The sequence below is a fragment of the Condylura cristata genome, unplaced genomic scaffold (assembly GCF_000260355.1).
Source record: "Condylura cristata isolate star-nosed mole 26May11 unplaced genomic scaffold, ConCri1.0 scaffold00007, whole genome shotgun sequence".
Classification (NCBI taxonomy): Eukaryota; Metazoa; Chordata; class Mammalia; order Eulipotyphla; family Talpidae; genus Condylura; species Condylura cristata.
The window spans coordinates 64128502-64145782 of record NW_004567108.1 but is presented as its reverse complement, the minus strand read 5'-3'; the positions used below and the strand labels follow the sequence as shown (position 1 = coordinate 64145782).

General features: G+C 37.5%; 1 protein-coding gene across 3 annotated transcripts in view; it reads left to right on the top strand.

Annotated features, from left to right (window-relative positions):
- Positions 1-17281, top strand: part of EPB41L4A (erythrocyte membrane protein band 4.1 like 4A) — a 264473-nt gene that overhangs the window by 129062 nt on the left and 118130 nt on the right. For all 3 annotated transcript variants that reach the window (XM_012721936.1, XM_004678482.2, XM_012721938.1), the window contains exon 3: positions 14723-14774. In XM_012721936.1, coding sequence (XP_012577390.1) covers positions 14723-14774 — 52 coding nt within the window. The remainder of the gene's footprint in view (positions 1-14722; positions 14775-17281) is intronic.

Sequence of the window (17281 nt, the reverse complement as noted above, 5' to 3'; positions counted from 1 at the left end):
GATTTATTTATTTATTCATACAGAACTGGGGTACAGGCCAGAGATGCGGAGGTGAGAGGATTCACCAGGGACAGAGTGGGGAGCAGAACACACAGATCGACGAAGTACACTGCTGAGGGGAGCAACGGGCGGGTCAGGAGAGGTCTGCCACACCATGTGAATCACCTCCGGGGCAGGCGGGGATCGAACTCATGCGGAAGTGCTTAAGCTTCTTAGTGCTGTGCTTTAACCCGCTGCACCACCAGGGAGGGCCTTATATATTTTTTAATACATTCATTATATCATCCTTCATTTTTGTACAATGTATGGTTTCCCCATGAAATTCCCGCCACTGATTCACCCATGCACTATCACCGTAGTCCCTTGTGCTCTTCCCACCCCTGTCCTCATTCTTCTCCCTCCTCCTCCCTACAGAATGTCTCTGATCTATCGTTGCCTGATGATTTTGATTTTTACTTTATTACAGTTACTTTTTTTCCCTAATTCTTTTTTTTTCCTCTACATTCTCCTATAAGTGAGAGCATTTGATATTTTTCTTTTTCTTTCTGGCTTATCTCACTAAGCAGAATCTCTTCAAGCTCCATCCATGTTGTTCTATTAGTATTTGAAGGACCAGTGATGACAAATAGCAGTAAGGAAGAGAGTATGAATCGGAAAGGTAGACTGTTTCCATATTCCATAAGACCCAGCAAATTCTAATAAACTACGTACCTGGAACCTATTGGGAAATTCAAGTCAAGAAATGGTAGTATCTGACTCAGAAGTGGATTTGGGGAATGGGATACCAATAGTTCTATGTTGGATAAGTGGAGTTTGCTGTGACCAGTGGACACCCAATTGGAGATACTGAATAAGTAGTTTGGGCTCATGAGAGGTTAGTGTCACCTGTACAAGAACATTGGTTTTACTTTTTTAAGCTTTTCAATCAAGAAGTTATTTTAAAACGTTTAAATATTCAGAAGTAACTTACTGTTTAGTTCAAAAATGATTTCCCCAATATACTATTTGCTTTTTACTTTGGATCACTATTTTTTTTAATTTATATATATATATTACACCATTGTTCATTTTTGTACAATATTTGCTTTCTCCGCTCAGGTGTAGTGCCTGTAATATTTCCACCACCAATTCACCCACACACTCTCACCTTAGCCTCTTATGCTCTTTCCTCCCGTTTTTATCCGTCTTCTTCCCCCTCCACTGTAGAATGTCTTTGATTTAGTTACTTGTTATTTTTTTTATTATTATATTGGTTTTACAAGTCATGAGACTAGCTCAGGCAATTTAGGAAGAAAGAGACATTAAATGCATAAGAGTTTAGGCAACCATGTAGAGCTGTTGTAACTGTGGAATTAGGCATTTAAGAGTTTGGCACAACTGATGTGGTGGTATGGATTTTGGGTCCAATATCTAACTACCTCTTAACTTACTGTATTGACTTTGCTCCTCTATGGAAAATAACATGGGTACTAAAACTACATTTACATTCCATTACTAGTATAGAATTTAATCAGCCCTAACTTAGCTACCTGTTTTTTTGTTTGTTTGTTTGTTTGTTTTTAAAGATTTAGTTATTTGTACAGAACTGGGGTACAGGCCAGAGATGTGGAGGGTGAGAGGATTCACCAGAGACAGAGTGGGGAGCAGAACAGGCAGATCTACGAAGTACACGGCTGAGGGGAGCAGCGGGTGGGTCAATAGAGGTCTGCCACGCCATGTGGATCTCCTCCGGGGCAGGCGGGGATCCAACTCATGCGGAAGTGGCTTAAGCTTCCTTGTGCTGTGCTTTTAACCTGCTGCATCACCAGGGAGGGCCAGCTACCTGGATTTTAATCACAACAGTTTCAGGACATGTTAGATTTAAGAAAATTTTTTTCTAAATGAAACAATTCCATAACTGGTGCTTACTTCTCCAGGTTTTAAAAAGGTGTACAGTAGTTGTGCATACAAAGACAAGGAGAATTTGGCACCTTCTCTCTGCTACCATCATTTTTTTTCCCCCCTCTGGGGGCAGGGAGCATGTTTTACAATAAAACAAAGCTAACTGCTTCATCCCCATCCCCAGAGGGAAAAAGAAATGGTCACAACACATACTATGAACAATGTGCTGATGGAAAGGAATAAGAAAAAAAAGTCTTTAAGTGGACTCGGTAGTGATACCCAGACATTGCAGCCCACAAGAGTTGTTGATTCAGGCACAAGCCCATTAAGCAGCTGACACAACCGCTGATCCAGAGGAGAGGATTACAATGGATCCCCACTTCACAGTTCTGGTGTACACAGCTTAAATTTTTTAGTTTACTGGGGATGATTCTTTGGTGCTTGACTCCCTGTTCCTCTTTTACACCTACTACCCTTTGCTGTATTAGTGCTCTGAATATGTGAAAAGGTACACCAGTCTGAAAGTGTATATCTATTACAACCGATAAAAATTTCAAAATATACAAGAGCAGGCACCACAATTTGGTGCAAAACAAAATAAAATTTTAAAAATAGACCTGATAGGAGTGTTAGTCCAGAAGAACTGTAGATAGGAAGGGAGTTCAAGATAACAGTCACAATAATGACTATAAATATATGAGGCAGCTACATGTAGAAATAACAGCTAAAAGACAATGTAACTGACTTTATAGATACAGTCCAAGGCAACAGAAGCAATAGAGATAATTCATGAGCTCAAAAACACAAAGTTGAGGAACACACAAATAGAATAACACAGAGAGAGGAAAGAATAAAAAAATGAAAATAGCATACAAAACCTTTGGGATAATTTCAAGAGGAAGAACATCTCTATAATGAGGATCTCAGAAGGAGAAAGAAAAGAGAGAGAAAACTGAGAAAACTTATTTAAAGAAATAATTGCTGAGGCCCATGTCAGTCTGAGAAAAACAAGACAAAACAAACAGAAGCCATGATCCAAGTGGCCTAATGAGTTTCAAACAAAATAATACTAAATAGACACATACCAAGATGCATCACAATAAACCTGTTGAAAATCAAATGACAATGACAGAATACTAAAAGCATCAAGAGAAAAAAGGAAAACATATACAGGAATACCAATACCAATACCAATACCAACATGGAGGGATTGGAAAGATATTTGAAGTGCTTAAAGGAAAATAAGTACTCTTTTCGTAGAAAGATTGACTTTAAGATAAATGGGATAGTAATGAAGTTCACTGAAAAACAAAAACTAAAAGAATCAAAACAAAGCTGTTCATGAAAGAAATTCTAAAGCAACAGAACAGTGAAAATAGAGACAGGACAGGTAAATCACGTGAACAGGAGGAGGAGGAGGAAGAAGAAGCATGGGAGAATACTGTTTCCACATGACCCGTCAGGTCATCTAGCAGGTTACACAAAAAGGTAATAAAATTTATATGCATTACAATGGACATGGAACCTAAACTAAACTGCAGAACCTTACACAAATCCAGACAAATCAGGAAAAAATATAATAGCAGTGAGCACTTATAGCTAATGATCACCTTAAGTGTAAACACTTTGAATTCACCAGTCAAAAGTTGTAGAGTAGCTAAATGAATTTCAAAACAAAGTTCAACCTTCTGTTAATAAGAATAATTCTATCTTGGGCCTCCTTGATGGTTCAGGGGTTAAAGTCTCAGCACTATTAAGCTACCCTTAGCCCAGCCATGCCATGATTTCCATTCTGGTGAGGGAGCTGACACATATGGAACAGCAGGCCTTTTCTGTCTTGCCTGCTCTCTCCTCAGCAGTATCTTTTCAGTAGATCTACCTGTTCTGTCCCCACTCTATTTCTGGTGAATCCTCTCCCTGACCCTGCACCTTCAGCCGGGACCCTAGTTCTTGTATGCATAAATAAATGAAATAAATCTTTAAAAAAAATCCCATCTTACCAACAAACACTTCCTTTTTGTATTAGAAATTATGGCTAGAGCTATCATCACTGAGACAATATGCCATTATATAAAGAATAGCCTGAAACTCCATCAATAAATTATTAGAAACAATAGATGAATCTAGCAAAATGGCAGGTTACAAACTCAGCAACAAAAAGACATGGCTTTTTTATATACAAACAATGAACAAGAAGGAGAAGAAATTTAAAAAGTAACTCCATTTATGATTTCTTCAAAAAGAATTTAATACCTTGGGATCAACCTCCCTAAGGAGATGAAAGACCCATACAGTGAGAACTACAAGATATATTAAAGGAATAATGACATAAGGAGAAGGAAGGCTATCATGGATGGGGAAAGCTGATACAATCTCAGTTACTATTCTGCCCAAAATGATATGAATATTTGCCAGAATTACTGTTTAAAGAAAATAAAAAAATATATTAAAATTTATATGTGAACACAAAATCTCTCATATTGTTAAAGCAACCCTGAGAAAAAAAAGAGAAATTGATGAGTTATAACCCTGCTGGCCTGGGGGATCCAAAATGTCATGGTTGGTGGGTTCTCACCCAAGCATACACTTTTGCAGTTGCAGGATATGATTAAGGCTCCCCACAGTTATGCAATTTACAAGTAAAGAAATATGCTGAAACAGAAGTTGGGAGAGAGGAGAGAGAGCCAGTGCCACAGGCAGTAGCAAAGTTTCCAAGTGCAGTGCTTTAACCCAGGGCTATCATTAACTTCTTGAAGCTCACAAAGGTCTCAAAGATCTTAGCAGAGGTGGCAGGGGCGGCACCACAGCATTCAGCAACAGCAGTCCAAACACCAATGTGGGTAGCACTGAGCACTGCACTGAGGGGCACTAAGTGCAGCAGCACCATAAGATGGTGCCAGACATGTCAGAGGCAGGGACTGGTGTTCTAACTCACAGAGTTACTGGGCATAAAGACAGTAGCAACCAGCAGCTTTGGGGACACCTAGCAAAGGGCCACTGGTGTCATTTAGCAGGCAATGTTGGAGACAGAGATGGGGGTCAGGCTGCAAAGGCACAGTGGCAGAGGACAGCATTCAGTGTTACGCTCAGTGAAGGCCTTCTGGACAAAAGTGTCTACTCCACTTGCCTCTTCAAGTCTTGGTCCACTATCTACACAAGTGCTCTTCCAAGCTCACCCACCAGGCTCTCCTTTACAAGCTCATTGGAGCCTGTTTTAAGTATTCTCTAGTGTGCCACTTTTTTCACTTGATTGATCCCACGGGAGGTGCCATCAGGTTGGCTAAAATTTGCATAACTGTGGGGTGCCTGCACTAGCTGGGAGCACTAAGAAGGGATGTTGTACTCAATACCAGCTATTTGGTGCTGGTCAAATTCCAATCAAATTGGCTTATTTTGGGGTACATTTCTAATATCCTGGAACCTGATACAAAAGGAAAATGCCTGGGCCTGCCCAGATTGAACCTGAATTGAGGCAGCCTCCTGGGTTTGGAAGACTCCAAGGAACCACAACTAGACCCATCCTCAGTGGGGCTGCAGACAGACTGCACTTGATGACCAGTGGGGCTGGGCTTCACAATTTTGGGGTTACTGCTTTGAGGGCCTGCTTTGGTATCACATTAGCTATCTTCAAACTTTACTATAACGTATCAGTATTATGCCAATATATGATGTTGGCACAAAAATAGTTACATGGGTTAGTAGAATAATATGAAGAGCTCAGATATAAATCCACATACATATCACCACGTGTGTAATAAAGTGCCTACCACCAGACAATGGCGAACGGATACTCTCTTTATTGAATGGTGCTGGGAAAATTGGAGAGCCACACAATGAAACTGGATTTCTCACAAACCCTATATACAAATTTATGTTATTAACATAGAGGGAGTTTTCTGGGTATGTAACAGGGTTTACAGCATTTGTTTTTGTACTGGGGATGAAATCGTAAAGGACATGCTATCAGGTGTCCAGTGATATAAACATAGGAGGAACAGCAAGAAAGTTGAATGAGTGAGGAAGAGATCAGTGAATGGGGATGCACTGTTATTATTCTTTGTGTATGATAAGCTGCCTTAAAGTTTATTGGACTTAAAGTAGGCAATAAATTTTAGTCACGAATCTGTGATTGGGCTGTACTTGACAGGGGCGACTCGTCTCTGTTCGACCGGCATCAGCTGGTGAGATTTCAAGACTAGCGTTACCCCAAGTCTTCCAATGGGGCCTGCAGTCTGGTGGAAAATTGAGATATGATCATTCCATGTTGTCGCTTGGCATCCTCACAGGTTTGTGTTTGGGTTTCCAGAGCAAAGGCAGATGGAGGGAGGGAGAAAGGTGCAACCCTCAAAGCTTTTTTTTAAACTTTCATGACCAAGTCTCAGAAGTCAGATGCTGTTACTTCTGTTGTATTCTATGGATTTGATGTGAAGATTAACTTGCATTTAAAGAGGTGGATTAGAATATGTGTTTTTTTTTTTTTAGTAGTGTCAGTATATTTGCAGACACAGTTTAAAATATGAGAGTCTGTCTGCTGTTCAAAAATGACTTTCATTCCCATGTAAAATGTACCCGGCCCTTTTAAGGTCTCCCTAGATCTCATTTTTAATGACATTGGAATCAGGTTTGAGGTCCAAAATCTTTTTTTTTTTTTTTAGATTTACTTATTTATGCATACAGAACTAGGGTACAGAGTTGCAGGGGCAGTGAGAGGATTCACAGAGAGAGTGGGGAGCAGATAAGACAGATCTACTGAAATACTCTGCTGAGGGGAGCAGCAGGTGGGTCAGGAGAGGTCTGCTGTGCCATGTGGGTCACCTCTGGGGCAGGGATCGAACTCATGCTGAAGTGGCTTTAGCTTCTTAGTGCTATGCTTAAACCCACGGCACCACCACGGAGGGTCCTGAGCTCCAAAATCTTATATAAGTTTTTTGAATATCATTCTTCATGTTTAATTTGAGTTTAATTCCTCTGATCTGAAGATCTGTGTATTAAAAGGGGGTAAGAAAGCTGCATGCCTTCTCCTCCTCTATACTTAACATACTCAAGGGACACACATTGGGTAGGGTAGCTAGACACCTCCATTTCGAACAGGGGAAAACAGGAGCCATCTATTAATCACTAGCCCTTAACTTGTCCAGCGGCTTCTTGGGAACTTGGTCACAGCAGTAGGCATTGGTCCTGGGACAATTGATCTTTCCTGTAGGTTTTGGCTTTCTTCTGTCAATTTCCCTTCCATTTCCATGAAAACTGCTGTTTTGTGATGGATTATTATCAGGTTTCTTTTTCCTGATGAAGATTGGGATTTCAAAAATTCAAGCCTCTTTTCAGGTTGTCTTTGTGAGTCTAAACTGATCTTTTCACACACACACATGAAGCACTCTTAGACAGTCACTCCCCACAAACTGCTTGGAAATAAATTCTCCTATATCTTAGATTCCTTGTTGGGCTATTAAAGAAAGATTTCATTAAGTCTTTAGAAGACATTTAATTAGTCAGAAAGTGTTAGAAGCATCATATTAGATTACTTTCAGGACTCAATAAAAAGTTTTAAACCTACATTTGTTACCTGAAAGCACAACAGCTATCTCTCCATTGTAGCATTGTTTTTCCTTCTGGGAAGTCTAGATATGAGAAAGTTTTGTGTTCATACCTAGGAAGACCTGACTTCTTTGTATGTAACAGCAGCTTTTTAAATTTATCCCAGTCCTTGTATTTCATTATACTCAGCCAAAATGAGCCATTTGGTATTTTGCATAGTCTTCCAGGAAATGTCCTTATCTGGACTATCTACTTCATTAAATGCATATTTTATTTTCCATGTTTCCATAAGCAATTGCACTGCTAAACTTTCTGCCTTTAGAATTTAATGTTCTTTTTCTTTCTGCTTCCTACAGCTTTCCCTTTGCTTTTCTATAGACTTTTTTTTTTCCTGACAGTCTCTTCAAGACCTCCAATGATACCTCCTTAAGGTCCTTCCTACAGCCTTATCCCCAAATACATGGCACAAAGTGCTCCAGTGGAGCTATATAGACTCTTTACTCTCTTTATATTTGACTTTGAGTAAGGAGGGAACTCCTGGGGCATACTGAGCAGAGAAATAAACTTGTCTGATCTGTGTTTTAAAATAATTCTTCATGGGTAGAAGCAGGAATGCCATTGATAGATATTTTAGACATTAGATGTACAGTTAAGGTTGCTGGATCTGCAAGTGGTAAAAATTTGTCATATTCCATTTATTATTTTTTAACATTTAAACAACAAGTTTATATAGAGTACCTGGATCTGTCTGCAGAGGCATTGGGTAAAGCACAAATAGTTATCACCACAGCCTTGGATTTTGTGGAACAAATATATGTCAAGTTCTAGAACCTTCTAGGAATTAACTGTAGTATTATTTTATGAGGTCTTCATGGATTTATAGCCCATTATAGAGGATTTAAAGATGTGGAAGAATGATGCAAAAACTCCGAAACAAATGAATATCCTTAGAAAAAACTAATAAATTGAAGATAGACAGTGATGCTCTCAATAAGACAACAATGAAGCTTCAGAATATAAAAAGCAACATATAGATGAAAATTTCCAGTGACAGTTATGGATTAGATAGAAGAATTAGTTAGTGTACTTGAAGATACAAGGTGGAAAGAGGAAGAGAAACAAAGTAAAAACAATCAATAATCACTCTGAGACTTTTTAGACTGTATAAGAAAAGGCAACATAAGAATAATGGAAATGCCAAAAGGGGAAAAGAGAATGGGTCTGAAATATATTTAAAGAAATAATGGAGGGAAACTTTCAAAATCTAGAGAAGGAAATAAGTGTAAAAACCCAGGAAGCTAGAAGAATCCAGCTTTACCTAGTTAAATGAAGCTTATATTAAGACATGTAATAGTGACATTTCTGAGAGTTCAGGAAATTGAAGCTGGCAAAGGGGAAGAAGCAGATAAACTATAAAGGTACCCTCACTAGACAAGGATGGACTGAAACAGTATATTCCAAATAAAGATTAAAACAATCAGCCAAAAATATTCTGTCCTTTACAGTACCCAAATTATGGAAACAACCTAAGTGCTCAAAATTGGACAAGTGGATTAGGAAGATGTGATCTATACACACAGACCACATACACACAGACACACACACTGGAATATAAATTCATTCCATTTGTGGCAATGTTAATGTCGCAGGAAGGGATAGCGCTAAGTGAAATAAGTCACAAGGGGAATGATAAATACTTACAGGTGGAATATATTGTAACTAAACTAAGGGCCAGAAAAAGACCAGTTTAACAACTAAAACCCTTGAAAGCTGACTGGAAATGGCAGCATCCAGAGGGAGGAGGTGGGCAGGAAGGTCAAAAACAAATAGGGAAGGCAGCACAGTGGTCTGTGGTAGTGGAGTATGGGTTATGTGGTGATGGATGCACTATGCACTGTGGTGGTAATTGTTGATGGAGGAATCCAAATGTTACCTCAATTAAAAATAATTGATTAAAGAAAGAACAGTTGTCAAATGAAAGGTTAGAATCTGAATTTCATCTATATCTTTCTTAGGTTGAGATACTGATTTTTGGGCAGTGTTAAAGCTTTAAAATCTCAAATGAGACTATTCTAGGTGATTGATAAAATTAAGATTTTGTCAGCCAAATTGGATAAAATATCCCCAGGACACTTAGCCAAAACTGCCACAGAGCAAAAAGATTTTGTGCCTGTCTGCCATGTCTCTCTGTAATATGTAAATGCTGTTTTTAAAATTGATGGGACTGACCAAGTAAGGTTTCCTAATGCTGGTCTCATACACTTCTGCAAAGGGTCAGTGCCATAGCTGTTGTGTTGACTCCTTAGTGATGGGGTATTGAGGCTGCAGTCTGTTAGCATTCTCCTCTGTTGGGAAGTCAACTAGAAGTTAGAATGAGAGCAGAGGGCATGTTTAGTTATTTATTATTTTAGTTTCCTACAAAATAGGATCAAATCCAGTTTATGAAGATATATACTGCATAGATTATTAATTGGAAAAAAAGCAGGAAAGTGATTGACACATAGTATTCCTACAGAAGGACGTACTTGAATTCTAAGGAGCAATAAGCAAAAATGGGAGTGTTCCTCATCTTCACACTAAAATCTTCATAGCAGATAACAGTTCAGAAAACCATTTTCTAACCCTGTACTACAGGGAAGTTGCTCAGCTTCCTTACTTGGGAAATTTTCTGCTTCCCTCTTACATCCCGCCCAGAGCAGAAGAAAAGACCACTTACTTACTTTCTGGAAATGAATACTAATTTTTCAGCTACCAGACAGCATTGATTTCAGTAAGTTCTCTGTTGTCACTTGCTTTAACAGCAGTTGAACTGGTGGACTCATCTTTGTAAAAAATTTAAAGTATCTCCTCTTCATTTCTATATACTTTTGGATTTTTAAATTTTTTTTAAAAAGATTTATTGATTTGTACATACAGAACTGGGGTACAGGCCAGAGGTGAGAGGATTCACCAGAGATAGAGTGGGGAATCAGAATAGGCCAATTGATAAGTACACTGCTGAGGGGAGCAGCAGGAGGGTCAGGAGAGGTCTGCTGTGCTGTGTGAGTCACCTCTGGGGTAAGATTGAGCTTATGCTGAAGTGGCTTTAGCTTTTTAGTGCAGTGTTTTAGCCCACTGAGCCACCAGGGAGGGTCCTATTTTTTAATTTTTAATGACATTCTGCTAAAATGATTTCGCTTCAGGTCTGCGTTCCCATACTCATATTGCAGAATTCATATTCTTTATATAGTTTTATTATCTTATTACCACATTGTATTATAATTCCATGTCTATGTGTTTCCTGTTAGACTGTGGATGCCATAAGGTCGCAAGGTTGGCACAGGTCTTTGTCTTCTCACATGCCCCAGGATGGTGTCAGACACAATATATAAAGAACATGTATAGTGCAGTTTTCCATAAATGTTGGATAAGGAAATGATATGCCAATATATTCTGAGTAGAGGCCTTAAAATTGGGCTATTACGTTCACTGACAAATTCTTATGCAAACTTTTCTCTCGTTATGGAAGAGCAGCTTGATATGCTTCAAGATCAGACATGTGCTATGTTTGATAGCTTACTGGTAATAAGTAGTGATAAGTACTTTTATTATAACTGCTTTGGTTCAAGGTCATTTCTTTGCTGTAGTTGAGTGTAAGTGACTTTTATGTTTTAAGATGTTAGATTAAGGAAGCTGGTGGCTTCAGTTTATTACTTTTGAACTGAGACATTTTCATAGTATGACCTCTGTAATCCCTGTTTTCCATTTGAATCAGATGAGATTTGTGTAACCTGAGAGCTTGGTATATGCTTAGCATATCTAATGTGTCATGAGCTTATTGAATAGCCTTTGAATCTTGACTATTTCTTGCTGCAAAATTATAATTTCTTATTCATATCAGAACCTTCATTATACTTTTTCATTTCACTATTTTTGATTGCTTTCAGAAAAGAAATTTATTTGAAATTGTGCAGATTTATTTATTTATAATAATAGGAAATTTTGTAAGAGCTTAACCAGTCTTTTCTATTTATTTATTTATAATAATAGGAAATTTTGTAAGAACTTAACCAGTCTTTTCTATTAAACTTAGTTAAAAGTTTCCACCTGTTTTTTTTTTAATCTTGCTTTTTTTTTAAAGACAAGAATATTTTAGAAGCAAAAAAATGGTTTGAGGAATCTGTAAAGTTTTTCTTGAGAATTTGTTGGAATATAATTTAGTTTTTGTTCCGTACTAGCTTCAAGATTTGACTGGTTGCTAAAACTAGGGGCCCATTCATGCCCTTCTCCTCTTTATTCTGGACACCAGCATGCACTGAGTCCTCACATGTAAATGTGATGTGAGGCCTAAAACAAAGGCCTAATGTTACCTGTGCTTTGACATGCTGGAAACTGGAGCACCTCTACTGGCCCAGCTTCAGGCTCCCTCCCTAAAGTGCCCTCATGTATGAGGCTACTTGTAAAACTAGTTCTGTAGGACCTGGCCAAACCTTGATTTTGGGCTTGTGAAACCCAGACCAAAGCAACCACCTGACCTACAACACTTTAAGATAATAAATGGTATTTATAAGACTTTAACCTGGGGACGATGTGTTATTTCAGCACTACAAGTCAAATGCAACTGTTCATGGGTATGTGTGTATGCTTATCTTGGTTTTATGCTCCTTGAAAAATCCAGAGATAATAAAATGTTTTATTTACCATGAATGTCAAAGAGAAGTCTACTCATTTAATGTCTCTATTTCATAAGAATGGGTCATAGGCCCTCCCTGGTGGCACAGTGGGTTAAAGCACAGCACTAAGAAGCTAAAGCCACTTCAGCATGAGTTCAACCCCCGCCTGCCCTGGAGGTGACCACATGGCGTGGCAGACCTCTCCTGACCCGCCCGCTGCTCCCCTCAGCAGTGTACTTCGTCGATCTGCCTGTTCTGTTCCCCACTCTGTCTCTGGTGAGTTCCCCACTCTGTCTCTGGTGAAGCTTCTCATCGCCCTCTCAACTCTGGCCTATACCCCAGTCTGTATGCATAAATAATTAAATCTTTAAAAAAAAGAGTCATAATTTTTTAAATTTAGAGGGATAAATTGTTCCATTCAGACATAAGTTAATTTTTGGATTCATTTTACTTGGATGAATCACTGTTACTCTCAAAGTCAATGTCTTAACACAACAGCCACAGCTTTAGTCACAGAGGCCTATGATTGGTCTGTTAATTATAGACTCTGCTTCAAATATATACCTATTATTTTAAAAATAAGTATTCTAGACTTTAACAAAAATTGAGAAGTGATAAGGAATGGAGTAGTGGACATTGTCTTAGAAGCTGCGACATTTGTACATACTGGTTAATTCTATTTTAAGTAATTTTTATTGAGGTAATAGTGATTTACAATACTGTATGTGTTTTAGGGGTATAGATACACCCCTTTTCAAATGTTTAATATCACACCCACACCAAAGCAATAATAGGGCCCTGCTCTCTTTTCTCCTTCCTTCCCCTTCCTCTTTTGGTAACCTCTGTCAGATTTCTAGTGTTTGTTTTGGTTTAGTTTTGTTTATTCCTTTGCATTTTTTAAAGCCCACACATGAGTGAAGTCACCAGTATTTTTCTTTCTCTTTCTGACATATTTCACTGAACAAACCCCAAATTCCTCCCCTGGTGTCATCTATGTTCTTCCAAATGGCATCATTTAATTTTTTTTTTTAATGAGAAAAGTATTCTACTGTGTATTAGGTATATACCACATATTTTTAGTACTTTCATCTATTGCTGGGCGTTAGGTTGTTATCATAACTTTGGTTTTGTAAATAGTGCTTAATGGTTACTTTTTTAAAAATTGAAAAAACAAATTGCTGTGTAGCAGATAGTGAAGATATATACACGAATAGGATTAATACATAATAAAGTCTTAACAATAAATTGTCCTACATTTGTTTGGTATGAATAATTGTTACTGTATTAGACATAAAGGTAAGGGAATAATATACAATATATCGTTACTATTTATAATTATTGCTATGCTTATATAGCCAAGCAAGTATTTCTCCTTTCAGCTGAGGCGCAGAAAGTGGGGCCTCTGAGTAAAAGGACTCTTCTCTTCACCATCTGTGATTCCAGACCCATGGGTGTCTGGGGATTGTGAATATTTTCACCAGGGTAAAACAAAGTTTTAGGGATGAAGAGGCTCACTGTGGGCCAGTTTCTATGAGATTCCTCTTGTTTACCTAGGAATATGAGAACGCAGAATCTGGTTAACTTGGCCCTGGGAGCTCCAGGATTGGGAAGGGCGACAGGGGAGAGGGTCCACCTCTGTTTCCTGACTGGTGAGGATATTGGAATTCCTCCAGCTGTGAACTTAGTGGGAATCTCCTATGCTCCTTAGTTTTTCCTTTGCTTCTGCCATAGAGGGGATGATGAAACTGAAGCTAGTTGTTTTTTCTTTCAGTGATTTACTTGCATAAAGGTAATATTTAAAGGGAAAAACAAAGCCTCACTCCAGGGTCAAACATTCTCCTATCACTGTCTCAAATTGTGTTCACTGGCAATTGATGTAAATTAATAAGCAAGCCCCTTTGACTAACTAAAGGAACTTCTTAAGAACGAACCTCACATCTTAGTCAGAATCATTACTAGCATGCGTTGCATATTTAGTATGAACTAAGGGCTATTTTAAAGACTTGGCATGAATTACCTTTTGAAATCCTCATAGCAAGCCTATGAGGAAGGTTCAGAGAAGTCCAGGAACCTGTTCCAAGTTACCCAGTGATACTGAGGAGATGCATGAGTGGAGGGCCAGGATGGAATTCAGAAGTGCTTGTTCTGGGACTGACACCTTCAGCCATTCTGTTGAGTTCCTCTCTTGAGTATTTATTGAATATTTGATTGAATGTGATTTCTTTATTTCTAACTTTAACAACAGTATCTAAAAAGGATGGGACTAGAGGTAGAGAAGGTGAGAGCTTTTTATGGGGAGACATGGCTGTCAGACATTGTGATTGGGAATTTGTCAAGAGACTAAGGGAGCATTCTCTTTGATCATTGTTACTGCACTGAAACTCACTCATAAGCAACTTGATGTTATAAAAATTGCTAGATTTCAACTGGAATCCCAGAAAATACTGCTTCTCTGAATATCAGCATCATTTTCTTTCAATTTTCTAGTTACAGAAAGCTCTTACATGTTTCTGTGTGTGTGTATATATAATTGATTAAATACCTTAAGTATTTAAATACCATGTAAATTAATACTTTGTAAATATTCTTGAAGTAAAGGACAATGAAAAGAAACTAATTTCTTTATAATTACCCTTTTCTCCCTCACACAGTATTGGTTGGATCCTGCAAAAACCCTGGCTGAACACAAAGAACTGATCAACAGTAGGTATTTAATATTAATTTTTATAGGGTCTTGAAAATGATAGAATGTTCATGATTAATTATGTACAGTAAAACTTTTTAGGACTCCATGAGTGAGTACTGGAATACTAGAGTATGGAAATAAATATTTGTGCTTTCCCAGCTCTCTGCAAACTGGTCAAATTTGAATTGGTGAAATCTTTGAGTGGATGTGAGTATTGAGTTTGCCTTTGATATGTCTTCTTTTACTTTTGTCTGTGATTTTTAATTTGCTTGTCTTTAAATTTTCACTGGACATCAGAAAAGGCAAAGACCCTCTGACTTTTAAAGAATTTAGGTTTCTTGGGTTGAGGACAGTTTCTGTCAGTTACATCTCTCAGTTTGCCAAATCAGCAATAAAGGCGTGCCTTTGTAACCCAAAATATTTCTGTGGCTTCAGAAAAAGCCTGTCTATTTTCAAAATAAAGCTTTTGATTTTATAAATATTCATTTTACTGGGTGACTCAGAGTATCATTAAGGATATATTTCATACCCTTAATTTCTATAGCCCAAATTTTCATTTATAAAATGTGCATGCATGTGTGTATATGCTGTATTTCTTAAATACGCAAAGAAGGTTTTTTAAGGACTATTCTAATTATCATAAAACATGTAAGATAAAATGTTAACTTGAGTGTCTAATCTGGTGACATTAAATACATTCATATTGTATCTCCAAAAACCTTCATCATTCCAAATTGAAATACTGAACTTATGAAACAGTTTTGATTTAGTAGAACATTATTGCTCATAAGACCTAGTATGTTCTGGTCTTATGACCCCTTTCTGAGTCTGCATTTCCCATGTATTTTGACTCATTTGAGTGGTGCTGTACAGTAGACACATACCTCAAAGGAAGTAGATACTGGGAGCTGAAAACCCATCAGGAGCTCAAATATTTCTCTGAACATCAGCATCATTTTTGTTTCTCTTTGTGAAGTGGCTACCATGTGTGTGGTGGACACAGATTCCAAGTTACAGCTTTAGTTGCAAGCAGAGACTAAGTGACTATCTTTGAATTGCAATCCCAAATTCTAGGGAAGGTGAATCTTATCTGCTCAGTCTAGATAGTAGCTCACTTCAGTCAGCTCAGCCGTGTCTGGGGTTTTTCAAGGCTGCTGACTGGTAGACTTCTGGATGGACCTGTGTAACAGATTTCAGAGATAGGGGAAGCCTATGGTGTGAGAGTGAACCCTCAAAATAATAGGCAAAATATCAAGTTCTGCCTTCTCGGCCTTCTCCAAATTCAGGAGAGTTTTGTGACTTCTCATGATGGATTAAAAGATTGTTGATAGCAGAGGAAAGTCCACAGCATTAGTCTTCTGACTTCTAGTTTCCTTGTTTTTCCTAGTGAGCAAGCTGCCTACCGACAGCTAAGGAGAGGCATGACATACATGTAACTAGATATGATTACAAATAATATCCATTAGGTATCCTCATATAAATTGGTAGGATCTCCAGTTTCAAAAGGCTATATATTACAATATCTAGAAGTCTGCACTTTTACAAAATAATTCATGTATAATAATAAATATAATAATTTTCTATCTTGTAGATGAGAACCAAATACTTAAAAAGGTACCAGTTCAAAAATTAGAAAAATATTAGGAATTATTTTTTAAAACTCAAAGGCATTTAATAAAGAAATATGATGAAGAAAAATGTATTTTATTTAAAGTGCATTTATAAAATATTCCTAAGCACGTTTTAATTATCTGTTTTTTACATGACATGAAATATTAAATATGTATAGTGTATTAATGCAGTTGATTTTTCATCTTAAATAAATGTCATCTCCACAGAAGTTTGAAGTTAAAGTAACAAATTACTGATATAAGGTACAGAGATTATGTAACTGAATAATATTATTCCATTCATGAAAGACTTTGGTAATTATTGATGGAATGACTATCACTTGCCACTAGATCAGACAGAAGGTATGTCTTTCAAAACAGCAGAATATTTGCATGTCATCAAAATTCTTGATTTATTTTTGAGCTAACGGGAAGAAGTACTTTATAATCATTAACAGCCTTGAAATTGTACTTTACAAAAGATAGAAGATTCCCAGTTTTTAGATTCTGTATTATTTTGTAAAGTGAAACTTTATTAACTTATGTAAAGATTTCTTAAAGGTAGATTGTTTAGTGTAATAACAGGTCATTTAAGATAGTAATAATTTAAGAATTAATTTTAAAGTCAGTCTTAAAGTAGAAGTCAAAATTTATCTGCCTGGACATATCATTGTGCCAAAATGTCCATTTCCACTTGATCTAAAAAGCAATGATTTTTTGATTTTTTTTTATTACAAAGTTTATTTTTACATCATTTTGCACATTTTTTTTTCCCCATCTCTATTGTAATCCCTGCGGGTTTCCCATCACCAAATCACCCCTGTGCCACCACCATAGTCCCGTGCATTTCTCTCCCTCCCCCCCCGTTTTTGATCCCATTCCCCACTCCACCCCCACAGAATGTCTCTGGTATA